We start from the raw sequence: 19,876 nt of genomic DNA on the forward strand, positions 1-19,876 counted from the left end.
CTGGCACCAGTTGATTTAAAAGAAAAAAAGTACCCCTTTAACGCACCAGGACGTATATTTACATCCTGTACATGACGTACCGGTTCGGTGCTCGCATCATGCATGGCGGTTCCCGGCTGCTATCAGTAGCCAGGACCCGCCGGTAATGGCAGAAATCAACGATCACACTGATGTCTGTCATTAACCCCTCAGATTTCGTGATCAACACACATCTGCAGTAATCCGGGCGTTATCTGCGTGATCACCCGCGGCATCTAATGATTGGTATAAATAGTCCCCGTATGGGGACATAAAAAGTGTTTAAAAAAAAGTGAAAAATCTCCCAATAAAAATGTAAATTGCCCCTTCTTCCCATTTTACCCACAAAAAGCGTGAAAAGAATTAACATATTTGGTATCGCCACGTGCATAAATGTCCAAACTATCAAAATATAATGTTAATGATCCTTTACGGTGAACGGCGTAAATGTTAAAAAATAAAAAGTCCAGAATTGCTGTGTTTTTCTCACATCACATTCCCATAAAAATTAATGTGACTAAAAAGTCACTTATACGCAAAAGTGGTACTAAAAAAAAACGACCGTCATAGTGCAAAAAAATAAATGAGCCCACAAACAGCCCTGTATACGGAAAAATGGAAAAGCTATAGGTGGTCAATACTTATTTTGTAAAAAAAAAAAAAAATAATAAAATGGAAAATGCTGCCTTCTAGGAGTTGCCAAACTACAACTCCCAGCATGCCCAGACAGCCAAAGGCCGTCTGGGCATGCTGGGAGTTGTAGTTTTGCACCATCTGAAGGGTCACAGTTTGGAGACAGTGTGGTGCCCAAGCTGTAGCCCTACAGATGTTGCAAAATTATAACTCCAGGCATGCTGGGAGTTGTAGTTCTGTAACATCAGGCCCTTCAGATGTTGCAGAACTACAACTCCCAGCATGCCTGGTCAGTCTCAGCATGCTGGGAGTTGTCGTTTTTCAACATCTGGAAGAGCACAGTTTGGAGACCCCTATACAGTGGTGTCCAGACTGTAGCGCTCCAGATGTTGCAAAACTGGGAGTTGTAGTTCGGCCCTTCAGATGTTGCCGAACTTCAACTCCCAGCATGCCTAGGCAGTCTAGGAATGCTTGGAGTTATAGTTTTGCAGCATCTGGAGGGCTACAGTTTGGACACCACTAAGTGGTCTCCAAATTGTTCTCCTCCAGTTGTTGCATAACTACAACTCCCAACATGCCCTTTGGCTGTCTGGGCATTCTGGGAGCTGTAGTTTTGCAACAACTGGAGGCACACTGGTTGGGAATCATCGTCTGTTTCCTAACACAGTGTTTCCAAACCTGTATGCCTCCAGATTTTGCAAAACTATAACTTGTAGTTTGCAACAGCTGGAGGCACACAGGTTGGGAAACACTGAATTAAGTAACAAACTCTCAGTGTTTTGCAACCAGTGTGCCTCCAGCTGTTGCATAACTACAACCCCCAGTATGCGCAGACAGCCAAAGGGCATGCTGGAAGTTGTAGTAGTATGCCTTCAGCTGTTGAATAACTACAAGTCCCAGCATGCCCTTCCGCTGTCCAGGTGTGTTGGGTGTTGTAGTTTCTGCAACAGCTGAAGGCACAATGGTTTCAAAACACTGAGAGTTTGTTACCTAACTCAGTGTTTTGCAACCAAGGGGCCTCCAGCTGTTGCATAACTGCAACGGACAGCCAAAGGGCATGCTGGGTGTTTTAGTTTTGCAACAGCTGGAGTTTTGTTGATTAAAAGCATAGCATAGCATAGTTTCCCCACATTAGATAGCAGTTTTCCCACATTAGGTAGCATAGTCCCCGCCACCACCCGTCCCCCCGACACACAGACACACACAGGCACAAACAGACACACACACACACACAGACAGGCTTGTGCCACCCATTGTGGCCCACACCCCGGTCGCTACACCACTGAAACTATGTAATCACGGGTGAAGGGCCTTGTTAATAAAGGTGACCAAGGACCCAATAGTTACTCTTGCTGAGAATGTGAGAAACCATCCCAATACCATCTCTACAGTGATCATGGTGGGGGCAGCATCATGTCTGGAGGAAACCAGGCACTGCCCATCACCTGCCCAATACCATCCCTACAATGATCATGGTGGGGGCAGCATAATGTCTGGGGGAAACCAGGCACTGCCCATCACCTGCCCAATACCATCCCTACAGTGATCATGGTGGGGGCAGCATCATGTCTGGGGGAAACCAGGCACTGCCCATCACCTCCCCAATACCATCCCTACAGTGATCATGGTGGGGGCAGCATCATGTCTGGAGGAAACCAGGCACTGCCCATCACCTGCCCAATACCATCCCTACAGTGATCATGGTGGGGGCAGCATCATGTCTGAAGGAAACCAGGCACTGCCCATCACCTGCCCAATACCATCCCTACAGTGATCATGGTGGGGGCAGCATCATGTCTGGGGGAAACCAGGCACTGCCCATCACCCGCCCAATACCATCCCTACAGTGATCATGGTGGGGGCAGCATCATGTCTGGGGGAAACCAGGCACTGCCCATCACCTGTCCAATACCATCCCTACAGTGATCATGGTGGGGGCAGCATCATGTCTGGGGAAAACCAGGCACTGCCCATCACCTGCCCAATACCATCCTTACAGTGATCATGGTGGGGGCAGCATCATGTCTGGGGGAAACCAGGCACTGCCCATCACCTGCCCAATACCATCCTTACAGTGATCATGGTGGGGGCAGCATCATGTCTGGAGGAAACCAGGCACTGCCCATCACCTGCCCAATACCATCCCTACAGTGATCATGGTGGGGGCAGCATCATGTCTGGAGGAAACAAGGTACTGCCCATCACCTGCCCATTACCATCCCTACAGTGATCATGGTGGGGGCAGCATTATGTCTGAGGGAAACCAGGCACTGCCCATCACCTGCCCAATGCCATCCCTACAGTGATCATGGTGGGGGCAGCATCATGTCTGGAGGAAACCAGGCACTGCCCATCACCTGCCCAATACCATCCCTACAGTGATCATGGTGGGGGCAGCATCATGTCTGAGGGAAACCAGGCACTGCCCATCACCTGCCCAATTCCATCCCTACAGTGATCATGGTGGGGGCAGCATCATGTCTGGAAGAAACCAGGCACTGCCCATCACCTGCCCAATACCATCTCTACAGTGATCATGGTGAGGGCAGCATCATGTCTGAGGGAAACCAGGCACTGCCCATCACCTGCCCAATGCCATCCCTACAGTGATCATGGTGGGGGCAGCATCATGTCTGGAGGAAACCAGGCACTGCCCATCACCTGCCCAATACCATCCCTACAGTGATCATGGTGGGGGCAGCATCATGTCTGGAGGAAACCAGGCACTGCCCATCACCTGCCCAATACCATCCCTACAGTGATCATGGTGGGGGCAGCATCATGTTTGAGGGAAACCAGGCACTGCCCATCACCTGCCCAATACCATCCCTACAATGATCATGGTGGGAGCAGCATCATGTCTGGGGGAAACCAGGCACTGCCCATCACCTGCCGAATACCATCTCTACAGTGATCATGGTGGGGGCAGCATCATGTCTGGAGGAAACCAGGCACTGCCCATCACCTGCCCAATACCATCCCTACAGTGATCATGGTGGGGGCAGCATCATGTCTGGGGGAAACCAGGCACTGCCCATCACCTGCCCAATACCATCCCTACAGTGATCATGGTGGGGGCAGCATCATGTCTGGAGGAAACCAGTCACTGCCACTTCACCTGCCCAATACCATCCCTACAGTGATCATGGTGGGGGGCAGCATCATGTCTGGAGGAAACCAGGCACTGCCCATCACCTGCCCAATACCATCCCTACAATGATCATGGTGGGGGGCAGCATCATGTCTGGAGGAAACCAGGCACTGCCCATCACCTGCCCAATACCATCCCTACAGTGATCATGGTGGGGGCAGCATCATGTCTGAAGGAAACCAGGCACTGCCCATCACCTGTCCAATACCATCCCTACAGTGATCATGGGGGGGGGGCAGCATTGTGTCTGGAGGAAACCAGTCACTGCCCATCACCTGCCCAATACCATCCCTACAGTGATCATGGTGGGGCCAGCATCATGTCTGGGGGAAACCAGGCACTGCCCATCACCTGCCCAATACCATCCCTACAGTGATCATGGTGGGGGCAGCATCATGTCTGGAGGAAACCAGACCACTGCCCATCACCTGCCCAATACCATCCCTTCAGTGATAATGGTGGGGGCAGCATCATGTCTGGGGGAAACCAGGCACTGCCCATCACCTGCCCAATACCATCCCTACAGTGATCATGGTGGGGGCAGCATTATGTCTGGAGGAAACCAGGCACTGCCCAATACCATCCCTGCAGTGATCATGATGGGGGCAGCATCATGTCTGGAGGAAACCAGGCACTGCCCATCACCTGCCCAATACCATCCCTACAGTTATCATGGTGGGGGCAGCATCATGTCCGGAGGAAACCAGGCACTGCCCATCACCTGCCCAATACCATCCCTACAATGATCATGGTGGGGGCAGCATCATGTCTGGAGGAAACCATGTACTGCCCATCACCTGCCCAATACCATCCCTACAGTGATCATGGTGGGGGCAGCATCATGTCTGGAGGAAACCAGGCACTGCCCATCACCTGCCCAATACCATTCCTACAGTGATCATGGTGGGGGCAGCATCATGTCTGGAGGAAACCAGGCACTGCCCATCACCTGCCCAATACCATTCCTACAGTGATCATGGTGGGGGCAGCATCATGTCTGGAGGAAACCAGGCACTGCCCATCACCTGCCCAATACCATCCCTACAGTGATCATGGTGGGGGCAGCATCATGTCTGGGGGAAACCAGGCACTGCCCATCACCTGCGCAATACCATCCCTACAGTGAAGTATGGTGGGGGCAGCATCATGTCTGGAGGAAACCAGGCACTGTCCATCACCTGCCCAATACCATCCCTACAGTGATCATGGTGGGGGCAGCATCATGTCTGGGGGAAACCAGGCACTGCCCATCACCTGCCCAATATCATCCCTACAGTGATCATGGTGGGGGCAGCATCATGTCTGGGGGAAACCAGGCACTGCCCATCACCTGCCCAATACCATCCCTACAGTGATCATGGTGGGGGCAGAATCATGTCTGGGGGAAACCAGGCACTGCCCATCACCTGCCCAATACCATTCCTACAGTGATCATGGTGGGGGCAGCATCATGTCTGGAGGAAACCAGGCACTGCCCATCACCTGCCCAATACCATTCCTACAGTGATCATGGTGGGGGCAGCATCATGTCTGGAGGAAACCAGGCACTGCCCATCACCTGCCCAATACCATCCCTACAGTGATCATGGTGGGGGCAGAATCATGTCTGGGGGAAACCAGGCACTGCCCATCACCTGCCCAATACCATCCCTACAGTGATCATGGTGGGGGGCAGCATCATGTCTGGGGGAAACCAGGCACTGCCCATCACCTGCCCAATACCATCCCTACAGTGATCATGGTGGGGGCAGCATCATGTCTGGGGGAAACCAGGCACTGCCCATCACCTGCCCAATACCATCCCTACAGTGATCATGGTGGGGCAGCATCATGTCTGGGGGAAACCAGGCACTGTCCATCACCTGCCCAATACCATCCCTACAGTGATCATGGTGGGGGCAGCATCATGTCTGGGGGAAACCAGGCACTGCCCATCACCTGCCCAATACCATCCCTACAATGATCATGGTGGGGGCAGCATCATGTTGTGGGGAAATCAGGCACTGCTCATCACCTGCCCAATACCATCCCTACAGTGATCATGGTGGGGGGCAGCATCATGTCTGGGGGAAACCAGGCACTGCCCATCACCTGCCCAATACCATCCCTACAGTGATCATGGTGGGGGCAGCATCATGTCTGGAGGAAACCAGGCACTGCCCATCACCTGTCCAATACCATCCCTACAGTGATCATGGTGGGGGCAGCATCATGTCTGGAGGAAACCAGGCACTGCCCATCACCTGCCCAATACCATCCCTACAGTGATCATGGTGTGGGCAGCATCATGTCTGGGGGAAACCAGGCACTGCCCATCACCTGCCCAATACCATCCCTACAGTGATCATGGTGGGGCAGCATCATGTCTGGGGGAAACCAGGCACTGCCCATCACCTGCCCAATACCATCCCTACAGTGATCATGGTGGGGCAGCATCATGTCTGGGGGAAACCAGGCACTGCCCATCACCTGCCCAATACCATCCCTACAGTGATCATGGTGGGGGCAACATCATGTCTGGAGGAAACCAGGCACTGCCCATCACCTGCCCAATACCAACCCTACAGTGATCATGGTGGGGGTAGCATCATGTCTGGAGGAAACCAGGCACTGCCCATCACCTGCCCAATACCATCCCTACAGTGATCATGGTGGGGGCAGCATCATGTCTGGGGGAAACCAGGCACTGCCCATCACCTGCCCAATACCATCCCTACAATGATCATGGTGGGGGCAGCATCATGTTGTGGGGAAATCAGGCACTGCTCATCACCTGCCCAATACCATCCCTACAGTGATCATGGTGGGGGCAGCATCATGTCTGGAGGAAACCAGGCACTGCCCATCACCTGCCCAATACCATCCCTACAGTGATCATGGTGGGGGCAGCATCATGTCTGGGGGAAACCAGGCACTGCCCATCACCTGCCCAATACCATCCCTACAGTGATCATGGTGGGGGCAGCATCATGTCTGGAGGAAACCTGGCACTGCCCATCACCTGCCCAATACCATCCCTACAGTGATCATGGTGGGGGCAGCATCATGTCTGGGGGAAACCAGGAACTGCCCATCACCTGCCCAATACCATCCCTACAGTGATCATGGTGGGGGCAGCATCATGTCTGGAGGAAACCAGGCAAGGTCTGAATTCAATTTGGGGTCTGGTTTTAGGTCTAAATTTATTTTGGGGTTGGGTCTGTAGTCTGAATTCAATTTGCAGTCAGATCTGAGGTCTGATTTGTTTTTAGTGTCTGGTCTGGGGTCTGTTTTTATATACTGGGTAAATTACCCAACTGGAAAATTTCCCTTCCTGGACACAGGGTAGAGCCCCCCATCGGGATAGGTATTCTGTGGGTCCCATGGGATCCAATAAAAAACTTGCAGCAGCGGGCAGTTGTGGTGGCCCGGTGCAGAAGTTGTACCCTGTACCCTAACTGTCCTGTCAGGCAGCCTCCATGCAGTTTCCCCTGGGCCCTCTGCACCTGTTCCCCTTGTATAGTTATCTTTATGCTTTGTATTGTATATAAAGGTGTTATGTCTTTAAGAACCGTTGACATGTGATTATCCAGTGTCATGTGATTGTAACCCAGTGAGGTATCAGTGACCATGTGACCTTAGGGTGACCTATGGGACCCCCTCCTAGTCTCCCCTATATAAGCCCTGGGAGGAGCTCGCTCTCTTGATTTCCACTTATGTCTTTGCTGAGATCCAGTGCAGTCAAGTACTAAGAGGGAAATTTATCAAAACCTGTGCAGAGGAAAAGTTGCCCAGTTGCCCATAGCAACCAATCAGATCCCTTCTTTCATTTTGCAGAGGCCTTGTTGAAAGTGAAAGAAGCGATCTGATTGGTTGCTATGGGCAACTGGGCAACTTTTCCTCTGGACAGGTTTTGATAAATCTCCCCCTAAGAGTGTGTCTGGAGTCCATAGGAGGCCTCAAGTCAACCACGCAGCCACAAGTCTACAAGTCCACAACCCCCAGGTCCCAGTCAGAGCCTGGTAAGCAAAAACGGGGTATGGTCAGTCTCAGTCAAGTCAGTCAAAGTCAACCTGTCTTCAGTTAGCGTGGCTCTGCAGCAAAATTGTCCCAGTCCACTGAAAGTCCCAGCAAGCCCTAAGGTCTCTGAAGTCACTGGTCACCTCCGTGGGTCTGGCTAAGCGGTATAGACTATTCCACCTGTCTAACTCAGTAAAGCTGCCGTTGTTCCGTAACTTGACATCAGAGTCCTTATTGCCCCCATGCCTAGCCCAAGATCCAGTGGTATACCTTCGGGTGCTATTGAGGATAAACCACGCCCTGGTGTCACGAACACAAGGGGTTAGTTCCATCAGCCCCTAGGGCCATTCCATCTGCCCTCATCACACCCTCTACCACACAGTAATGAGGTTGTTGGCGGAGGTAATGGCCAAAAAATCCAGCGGGAGCAGGATTGAGAAAAGAGTCCTGCGCCGGGCTCTAACACAGGGGAATTCTTATCAAAACCTGTCCAGAGGAAAAGTTGCTGAGTTGCCCATAGCAACCAATCAGATCGCTTCTTTCATTTTTGAAAAGGCCTCTGAAAAATGAAAGAAGCGATCTGATTGGTTGCTATGGGCAACTCAGCAACTTTTCCTCTGGAAAGGTTTTGATAAATCTGTCTTTCTTCTACTTTATTAAAGGGGTACTCCACTGGAAAACATTTTTTTTTTTTTTATCAACTGGTGCCAGAAAATTATACAGATTTGTAAATTACTTCTATTTTAAAATATAATGCTTCCAGTACTTATCAGCTGCTGTTATGACCCACAGGAAGTTCTTCTCTTTTTTGAATTTCCTTTCTGCCTGCTTACAGTGCTCTCTGCTGACACCTCTGCCCAGGTCAGGAACTGTCCAGAGGAAGAGCAAATCCCCGTAGAAAACAGTTCCTAAAATGTACAGAGGTGTCAGCAGAGAGCACTGTGGTCAGACAGAAAGGAAATTCAAAAAGAGAAGAACTTCCTGTGGATCATAACAGCAGCTGATAAGTACTGGAAGGAATAAAGGGGTTATCCAGGAAAAAAACTTTATATATATATATATATATATATATATATATATATATATATATATATATATCAACTGGCTCCAGAAAGTTAAACAGATTTGTAAATTACTTCTATTAAAAAATCTTAATCCTTTCAGTACTTATGAGCTTCTGAAGTTAAGGTTGTTCTTTTCTGTCTATGTGCTCTCTGATGACACGTGTCTCGGGAAACGCCCAGTATAGAAGAGGTTTGCTATGGGGATTTGCTTCTAAACTGGGCGTTTCCCGAGACACGTGTCATCAGAGAGCACTTAGACAGAAAAAAGCAACCTTAACTTCAGAAGCTCATAAGTGCTGAAAGGATTAAGATTTTTTAATAGAAGTAATTTACAAATCTGTTTAACTTTCAGGAGCCAGTTGATATATAAAGAAAAGTTTTTTCCTGGATAACCCAGGGCACTGGTGTCGCGGCGGTGGTGGTCGCCGCCCAGTGCTGTGCCATTTTATGCTAGGGACCTTAGGGACCCACTCTGGATAGGTGGCCTTGACGTGGCGAGTGGGCTTGTACTTTTTGATCAAAAATGTATAATAACAACCTGTTAGTTTTTGATATTATGCTGAGAAGCAATCAGATCATTATACAAGATTGTAGATGTGCGACCATGTCTGTTTTCTACCCGAATTCAGATTGGTAAATTACTTGTATTAAAAAATCTTAATCCTTTCAGTACTTATGAGCTTCTGAAGTTAAGGTTGTTCTTTTCTGTCTAAGTGCTCTCTGATCACATGTGTCTCGGGAAACGCCCAGTATAGAATAGATTTGCTATGGGGATTTGCTTCTAAACTGGGCGTTTCCCGAGACACGTGTCATCAGAGAGCACTTAGACAGAAAAAAACAACCTTAACTTCAGAAGCTCATAAGTACTGAAAGGATTAAGATTTTTTAATAGAAGTAATTTACAAATCTGTTTAACTTTCTGACACCTGTTGATTAAAAAAATAAAAATAAAAATGTTTTCCAGTGGAGTACCCCTTTAACCTCTTCACTGACTACTATGTATTTAAAGGTGAACAGAGGTGGATTTACCCTCTAAGGCAGAGTTTTCCAACCAGGGTGCCTCCAGCTGTTGCGAAACTTCAACTCTCAGCAACAGAGGTGGATTTACCCTCTAAAGCAGAGTTTTCCAACCAGGGTGCCTCCAGCTGTTGCAAAACTGCAACTCTCAGCATGCCCGGACAGCCTTCGGCTGTCCGGGCATGCTGAGAGTTGCAGTTTCGCAACAGCTGGAGGCACTCTGGTTGGGAAACACTGCTGTAAGGAGCCAGGCGTTCATGTGAAGCCATTGTGGGCAGCGACGTGTGACCGTTTATAGTACACAAGAATGTTATGGGCAGGTAAATCCGGAACGGGTCTGGATGTAGCAGGTGACTATCCCCTGGATGAGGTGTATACACAACACACAGGAGCTCGCAGCCACCCGTATACAACACACAGGAGCTCGCAGCCACCCGTATATAACACACAGCGCACACAGCTCCGCACTTACTGCACCAACATGGCCACCAAAGTGGAGATCAGAGTCAATGACCAACACGCCAAGATGGCAGGCGCCAAGGAACATGCCCTGGCTGTCACCCGGGATTACATATCCAACCCCAGACTCTGTAAGTACCTATGGAATTATTGATGTTGCAGAACTGCAAGTCCCAGCAAGCTCTAATATATCAGGCAGGTTAACTAAAGCGGTTTGGGTGGGTCCAGGGGGGCACATACTTTTTTTGGCTCTATGTTGTTAGTAAATAGTTGTGGATTCCGCACTGATTTCTATGGGATTTTTGTCCCTTTTTGTGGGGTGGATTTCGGACCATCTGTGCTGTTGTTGGTCACAGACCCTCCTGTGAGGTCAGCGGCTCCCCCAAAAGGTTGGGATGGGAGTTGGCAGTGAAGCTTGTCATTCATTAGAGGGGTGAAGCATTGAAGCCTCTGTAGCCTCACACCATCTGGTCATTAGCCTGGACGCCTAGTGCGCTGCTCAGCTCTGCTTCATTAGAGCAGCCGCACAATTACCGTCCTGTCTATAGGGCCCGTCCTGTGTGCCGGGGAAAATAGGCATCACAGGTGGTGACCCTTACCAGGACACATAGATAATAGATAGATAGATAGATAGATAGATAGATAATAGATAGATAGATAGATAGATATGAGATAGATAGATAGATAGATAGATATGAGATAGATAGATAGATAGATAGATAGATATGAGATAGATAGATATGAGATAGATAGATAGATATGAGATAGATAGATAGATAGATAGATAGATATGAGATAGATATGAGATAGATAGATAGATAGATATGAGATAGATAGATAGATAGATAGATAGATATGAGATAGATAGATATGAGATAGATAGATAGATATGAGATAGATAGATAGATATGAGATAGATAGATATGAGATAGATAGATATGAGATAGATAGATAGATAGATAAGAGATAGATAGATATGAGATAGATAGATATGAGATAGATATGAGACAGATATGAGATAGATAGATAGATAGATATGAGATAGATAGATATGAGATAGATAGATATGAGAGAGATAGATATGAGATAGATAGATAGATAGATATGAGATAGATAGATATATAGATAGAAAAAATGCAGGCAGCACACCACAGCTTGTATCAAAAAGGAAAGTGAGTTTATTCCATGATGTGATAGAGACTACGTTTCTCCAGCCTCACGCTGGCTTTCTCAAGTTTCTATTGCAATTTAAATAGATAGATAGATAGATAGATAGATATGAGATAGAGATATAGATATGAGATAGATAGATAGATAGATAGATATGAGAGAGATAGATAGATATGAGATAGATAGATAGATAGATAAATAGATATGAGATAGATAGATATGAGATAGATAGATAGATAGATAGATATGAAAAAGACAGATAGATAGATAGATAGATAGATAGATATGGATATGAGATAGATAGATATGAGATAGATAAATAGATATGAGATAGATAGATAGATATGAGATAGATAGATATAAGATAGATATGACATAGATAATAGATAGATAGATAGATATGAGGATAGATAGATAAATACATAGATATGAGATAGATATGAGATAGATAGATAATAGATATGAGATAGATATGGGATAGATAAAAGATAGATAATAGATAGATATGAGATAGATAGATAGATAGATAGATATGAGATAGATAGATAAATAGATAATAGATAGATATGAGATAGATAGATAGATAATAGATAGATATGAGATAGATTGATAGATATCCCAAAAAAGCAAAGAAGAAGAAGCAATCCAATAGATATATATATATATATGAGAAAGATAGATAAATAGATATGACATAGATAGATATGAGATAAATAGATATGATATAGATAGATAGAGAATAGATAGATAGATAGATATGAGATAGATAGATATGAGATAGATAGATAGATAGAAATGAGATAAATAGATAATAGATATATAGATAGATATGAGATAGATAGATAGATATGAGATAGATATGAGATAGATAGATAGATAGATATGAGATAGATATGAGATAGATAGATATGAGATAGGTAGATAGAAATGAGATAGATAGATAATAGATGTATAGATAGATATGAGATAGAAATAAGATAGATATGAGATAGATAGATAGATATGAGATAGATAGATAGATAGATATGAGATAGATAGATATGAGATAGATAGATATCCCAAAAAAGCAAAGAAGAAGAAGCACTCCAATAGGAAAAAATGACATTCGGGTGCTGTTGGTGAGGGGTCCTGATTCCATTCCGCCTTTTCCCAACATCAATTTTAAGATCTCTCCACAGGTGATCAATGGGATTTAGATCTGGACTCATTGCTGCCACTTCAGAACTCTCCAGCACTTTGTTGTCATCCATTTCTGGGGGCTTTTTGACGTATGTTTGGGGTCATTGTCCTGCTGGAAGACCCAAGATCTTGTATGCAAACCCAGCTTTCTGACACTGGGCTGTACAGTGCGACCCAAAATACATTGGTAATCCTCAGATTTCATGATGTCTTGTACACATTCAAGGCCCCCAGTGCCAGAGGCAGCAAAACAACCCAAAACATCATTGACCTCCCCCATATGTCACTGTAGGTACTGTGTTCTTTTCTTTGTAGGCCTCATTCTGTTTTCGGTAAACAGTAGAATGATGGGCTTTACCAAAAAGCTCTATCTTGGTCTCATCTGTCCACAAGACGTTTTCCCAGAAGGATTTTGGTTACTCAAGTTCATTTTGGCAAAACATAGTCTTGCTTTTTTGTGTCTCTGTGTCAGCAGTGGGGTCCTCCTGGGTCTCCTCCATAGTGGGGTCCTCCTGGGTCTCCTCCATAGCGGGGTCCTCCTGGGTCTCCTCCATAGTGGGGTCCTGCTGGGTCTCCTGCCATAGTGGGGTCCTCCTGGGTTTCCTCCATAGTGGGGTCCTCCTGGGTCTCCTGCCATAGTGGGGTCCTCCTGGGTCTCCTCCATAGTGGGGTCCTCCTGGGTCTCCTCCATAGTGGGGTCCTCCTGGGTCTCCTGCCATAGCGTTTCATTTCATTTAAATGTCAATGGATAGTTCGCACTGACACTGATGCTCCCTGAGCCTGCAGGACAAAGCTTGAATATCTTTGGAACTTGTTTGGGGCTGCTTATCCACCATCCCGACTATCCTGCCTTGACACCTTTCATCAATTTTTAGTTTCCGTCTACGCCCAGGGCAAACTTCTTGATAATGTTGCGCACTGTGGACAAAGGCAAATCTAGATCTCTGGAGATGGACTTGTAACCTTGAGATTGTTGATATTTTTCCACAATTTGGGGTTCTCAAGTCCTCAGACAGTTCTCTTCTCCTCTTTCTGTTGTCCATGCTTAGTGTAGCACACACAGACACACAATGCAAAGACTAAGTGAACTTCTCTCCTTTTTATCTGCTTTCAGGTGTGATTTTTATATTGCCCACACCTGTTACTTGCCCCAGGGGAGTTTAAAGGCGCATCACATGCTTGAAACCCACTAAATCTTATTTTTCCACCGATACTGTTCGCATTGTTTATGGAACCATTAGCTATTGATATACGTGAAGCTGAGGTGTTTAGTGGGTTTGGTTCTCAGGGGGATAAGGGAAAGATTCTGCTCTATGCAGATGATGTGATTATGTTTGTTAGGAACCCAATCCAAAAAGTCCCGGGAGTAGTGCAAATGGTGGAAGAGTTCGGGGAAACTTCAGGGTTTAAAATAAAATGACAAAAATCAGGGTTGTTACCATTGGACGAGGAAATTAACTCCCCCATAGGAAATATAAAAATATTAAAAACAACAGATTACGGTATATGGAATATTTAGGTCTAAAAATCTCAAAAAAGGTTGAGGAATTTAATGAACTTCATCTATATCCTGTGTTGGAAAAAATTAAAATTACCGTATTTTTCGCCCTATAGGACGCACCGGCGTATAAGACGCACCCAATTTATAGGTGCAAAATCTAAAAAAAATAAAGATTTTGAACCCAATAGTGGTCTTCAACCTGCGGACCTCCAGATGTTGCAAAACTACAACTCCCAGCATGCCCGGACAGCCGTTGGCTGTCCGGGCATGCTGGGAGTTGTAGTTTTGCAACATCGGGCGGTCTGCAGATTGAAGACCACTGCATAGGAGGTAATACTCACGTGTCCCCGCCGCTCCGGACCCGTCACCGCTGCCCTGGATGTCGCTCCATCGCTGTCGCTGTGTCCCCGTCGCTCCGGAACGTCTCTGCTGCCGGCCGGGTATCCTCGCTCTCCGTCGCCGCCATCACATCATTACGCACGCCGACGCACGTACGCGACGACGTGATGACGAGGAAGGAGAGCGCCGGCCATACAGGGGATCCCTGAACGGAGAAGACACCGAGGAGGCAGGTAAGGTCCCTCCCGGGGTCCTGTAAGCACTAACCCGGCTATTCAGTCGGGCTGTTCGGGACGCCGCGGTGAAATCGCTGAACAGCCGGGTTAGTGTCACTTTCCCTTCAGACGCGGCAGTCAGCTTTGATCGCCGCGTCTGAAGGGTTAATACAGGGCATCACCGCGATCGGTGATGTCCTGTATTAGCCGCGGGTCCCGGCCGTTGATGGCCGCAGGGACCGCCGCGATAGGGGTGTATTCGCCGTATAAGACGCATCGACTTTTTCCCCCCCCCAGTTTTGGGGAAGAAAAAGTGCGTCTTATACGGCGAAAAATACGGTAATATCTGGATAAAGTTGCGTTTAAACATGGCAGATAGAATTACTTGAATTAAGATGGTTCTTCCCCTCCTAAGAGTATCACCTATATGGATCAAGGAAAGTTTTTTTTGGTCTTTTGGGAAAAAAGCTAAATGAGCTAATTTGGGGACGGAAACAGGTGAGAATTAAGCTACAATATTTGACCCCCCCCCCCCCCCCCTTGAAGGCGGGGGATTGAAAATTCCAGATACGAATAAGAGGTAATTAGGGGATATTTTTTGAAATTAGGTGTTAAAAGAAAATCAATATGGGAGGTTTGGAAAGTGACAGATTCAATCTGATGGATGATAGAACTAATGCTCTCTAGGTAAAAAAAAAAGTAAAGTATGGGAGAAGATTAATCTTATTTTTCCACAATTTTGAACGGGTGCCAATAATTTTGTCCAGCCCATTTTTGGAGTTTGGTGACATTATGTCCAATTTTCTTACTGCAATCCTTTTCTGTGAGAAATACTCCATTTTCTAGAAAAAATTCAGGGAAGCCAACATTTACGGCCATGACTGTATGAGATAGATAGATATGAGATAGATATATATGAGATGTATAGATATGAGATAGGTAAACAGATAGATAGATAGATAGATATGAGATAAATAGATAGATAGATAGATATGAGATAGATAGATAGATATGAGATAGATAGATATGAGATGTATAGATATGAGATAAATAGATAGATAGATAGATATGAGATAGATAGATAGATAGATATGAGATAGATAGATAGATATGAGATAGATATGAGATAGATAGATAGATAGATATGAGATAGATAGATAGATAGATAGATAGATAGATAGATAGATATGAGATAGATATGAGATAGATAGATAGATAAGAGATAGATAGATAGATATGAGATAGATAGATATGAGATAGATAGATAGATAGATAGATAGATATGAGATAGATAGATATGTGATAGATAGATAGATATGAGATAGATAGATATAAGATAAATAGATAGATAGATGGATATGAGATAAATAGATAGATAGATAGATAGATATGAGATAGATAGATAGATATGAGATAGATAGATATGAGATAGATAGATAGATAGATAGATATGAGATAGATATGAGATAGATAGATATGAGATAGATAGATAGATATGAGATAAATAGATAGATAGATGGATAGATAGATATGAGATAGATAGATAAATATGAGATAGATAGATAGATATGAGATAGATAGATGAGATAGATATGAGATAGATAGATAGATAAGAGATAGATAGATATGAGATAGATATGAGATAGATAGATAGATAAGAGATAGATAGATAGATATGAGATAGATAAATATGTGATAGATAGATAGATAGATAGATATGAGATAGATAGATATGAGATAGATAGATATGAGATAAATAGATAGATACGAGATAGATAGATATGAGATAGCCATATAGATAGATAGATATGAGATAGATAGATATATATGAGATAGATAGATATGAGATAAATAGATAGATAGATATGAGATAATAGATAGATAGATATGAGATGGATAGATAGATAGATATGAGATAGATGGATATATAGATAGATATGACATAGATAGATAGATATGAGATAGATAGATATGAGATAGATATATAGAGATAGATATGAGATAGATATGAGATAGATAGATATGAGATAGATAGATATGAGATAGATATATAGAGATAGATATGAGATAGATAGATATGAGATAGATATATAGAGATAGATATGAGATAGATAGATATGAGATAGATATATAGAGATAGATATATAGAGATAGATATGAGATAGATAGATATGAGATAGATAGATTCTCGGTGGCCTTTGGGTCGGCTCAGATTCCTTCTGTCCATTCTTGAGAGGTTTGAGTCTTTCTAGTAAGGAATGTGGGGATTCCGGGGCTGCTTTCTGCAGCTGTGTTGGTTGTTTCCTGGATGATCTCAAGCAGACCTGATTCCATGTGACATAATTCCTATAGGAGTTGGGGGTCCCGCGGCTCATGGCTTCTCCTCTATCACATACCATGCCTGACGGTGTGAAAATGATTAGCAGCTCATTACTGCGCCTCAGCTCTCTGCCTCATCAACCCGAAGTCTTCTCTGTGACACCGCTCAACTTTAGATGGGTCTTCATGACTGCGGCCATACACACTGCAGATCCTGGAGGGCAGAAAAGGCCAACATAGCACATTTTCTGATAACTATTGGCATCTTTCCATGACAGATTCTAACCATGGTAGAATGATATCTTTGGAAAAGTTGTTCATGCCATAGAACAGGTGTTCATCCTATTATTGAAAGCCATAGACCATGGTGGACAGTGATCATCTATATGTCACCTACAGAACAAGTCATAGACCATGGTGGACAGTGATCATCTATATGTCACCTACAGAACAAGTCATAGACCATGGTGGACAGTGATCATCTATATGTTACCTACAGAACAAGTCATAGACCATGGTAGACAGTGATCATCTCTATGTCACCTACAGAACAAGTCATAGACCATGGTGGACAGTGATCATCTATATGTCCCCTACAGAACAAGTCATAGACCATGGTAGACAGTGATCATCTATATGTCACCTACAGAACAAGTCATAGACCATGGTGGACAGTGATCATCTATATGTCACCTACAGAACAAGCCATAGACCATGGTAGACAGTGATCATCTATATGTCACCTACAGAACAAGCCATAGACCATGGTAGAGAGTGATCATCTATATGTCACCTACAGAACAAGTCATAGACCATGGTAGACAGTGATCATCTATATGTCACCTACAGAACAAGTCATAGACCATGGTAGACAGTGATCATCTCTATGTCACCTACAGAACAAGCCATAGACCATGGTGGACAGTGATCATCTATATGTCCCCTACAGAACAAGTCATAGACCATGGTGGACAGTGATCATCTATATGTCCCCTACAGAACAAGCCATAGACCATGGTGGACAGTGATCATCTATATGTCACCTACAGAACAACCCATAGACCATGGTGGACAGTGATCATCTATATGTCACCTACAGAACAAGTCATAGACCATGGTAGACAGTGATCATCTATATGTCCCCTACAGAACAAACCATAGACCACGGTGGACAGTGATCATCTATATGTCGCCTACAGAACAAGTCATAGACCATGGTAGAGAGTGATCATCTATATGTCACCTACAGAACAAGTCATAGACCATGGTAGAGAGTGATCATCTATATGTCACCTACAGAACAAGTCATAGACCATGGTAGAGAGTGATCATCTATGGTCACCTACAGAACAAGTCATAGACCATGGTGGACAGTGATCATCTATATGTCCCCTACAGAACAAGTCATAGACCATGGTGGACAGTGATCATCTGTATGTCACCTACAGAACAAGTCATAGACCATGGTAGAGAGTGATCATCTATGGTCACCTACAGAACAAGTCATAGACCAGGGTAGACAGTGATCATCCATATGTCACCTACAGAACAAGCCATAGACCATGGTAGACAGTGATCATCTATATGTCACCTCCAGAACAAGCCATAGACCATGGTAGAGAGTGATCATCTATGGTCACCTACAGAACAAGTCATAGACCATGGTAGACAGTGATCATCTATATGTCCCTTACAGAACAAACCATAGACCATGGTGGACAGTGATCATCTCTATGTCACCTACAGAACAAGTCATAGACCATGGTAGACAGTGATGATCTATATGTCCCCTACAGAACAAGTCATAGACCATGGTGGACAGTGATCATTTATATGCCCCCTACAGAACAACCCATAGACCATGGTGGACAGTGATCATCTATATGTCACCTACAGAACAAGTCATAGACCATGGTAGACAGTGATCATCTATATGTCCCCTACAGAACAAACCATAGACCACGGTGGACAGTGATCATCTATATGTCACCTACAGAACAAGTCATAGACCATGGTAGAGAGTGATCATCTATATGTCACCTACAGAACAAGTCATAGACCATGGTAGGGAGTGATCATCTATGGTCACCTACAGAACAAGTCATAGACCAGGGTAGACAGTGATCATCTATATGTCACCTACAGAACAAGTCATAGACCATGGTGGACAGTGATCATCTGTTTGTCACCTACAGAACAAGTCATAGACCATGGTAGAGAGTGATCATCTATATGTAACCTACAGAAAAAGCCATAGACCATGGTAGAGAATGATCATCTATGGTCACCTACAGAACAAGTCATAGACGAGGGTAGACAGTGATCATCTATATGTCACCTACAGAACAAGCCATAGACCATGGTAGACAGTGATCATCTATATGTCACCTACAGAACAAGTCATAGACCATGGTGGACAGTGATTATCTGTATGTCACCTACAGAACAAGTCATAGACCATGGTAGACAGTGATCATCTATATGTCACCTACAGAACAAGCCATAGACCATGGTAGAGAGTGATCATCTATATGTAACCTACAGAAAAAGCCATAGACCATGGTAGAGAGTGATCATCTATGGTCACCTACAGAACAAGTCATAGACCAGGGTGGACAGTGATCATCTGTATGTCACCTACAGAACAAGTCATAGACCATGGTAGAGAGCGATCATCCATATGTCACCTACAGAACAAGCCATAGACCATGATAGACAGTGGTCATCTATATGTCACCTACAGAACAAGTCATAGACCATGGTAGAGAGCGATCATCTATATGTCACCTACAGAACAAGTCATAGTCCATGG

The 19,876-nt window shown here is 45.0% G+C and overlaps 1 protein-coding gene across 1 annotated transcript in view; it reads left to right on the top strand.

Moving 5' to 3' along the window:
- Positions 1–10,294: 10,294 nt before the first annotated feature.
- The window catches only part of ATP6V1B1 (ATPase H+ transporting V1 subunit B1), a gene marked incomplete at its 3' end in the record, with an annotated part of 125,234 nt that continues 115,652 nt past the window's right edge, over positions 10,295–19,876 (top strand). The window contains 1 exon segment of the mRNA XM_056552912.1: positions 10,295–10,472. Within this exon segment, the coding sequence (XP_056408887.1) occupies positions 10,364–10,472 (109 nt within the window).

This window comes from Hyla sarda, chromosome 1 (assembly GCF_029499605.1).
Source record: "Hyla sarda isolate aHylSar1 chromosome 1, aHylSar1.hap1, whole genome shotgun sequence".
Classification (NCBI taxonomy): Eukaryota; Metazoa; Chordata; class Amphibia; order Anura; family Hylidae; genus Hyla; species Hyla sarda.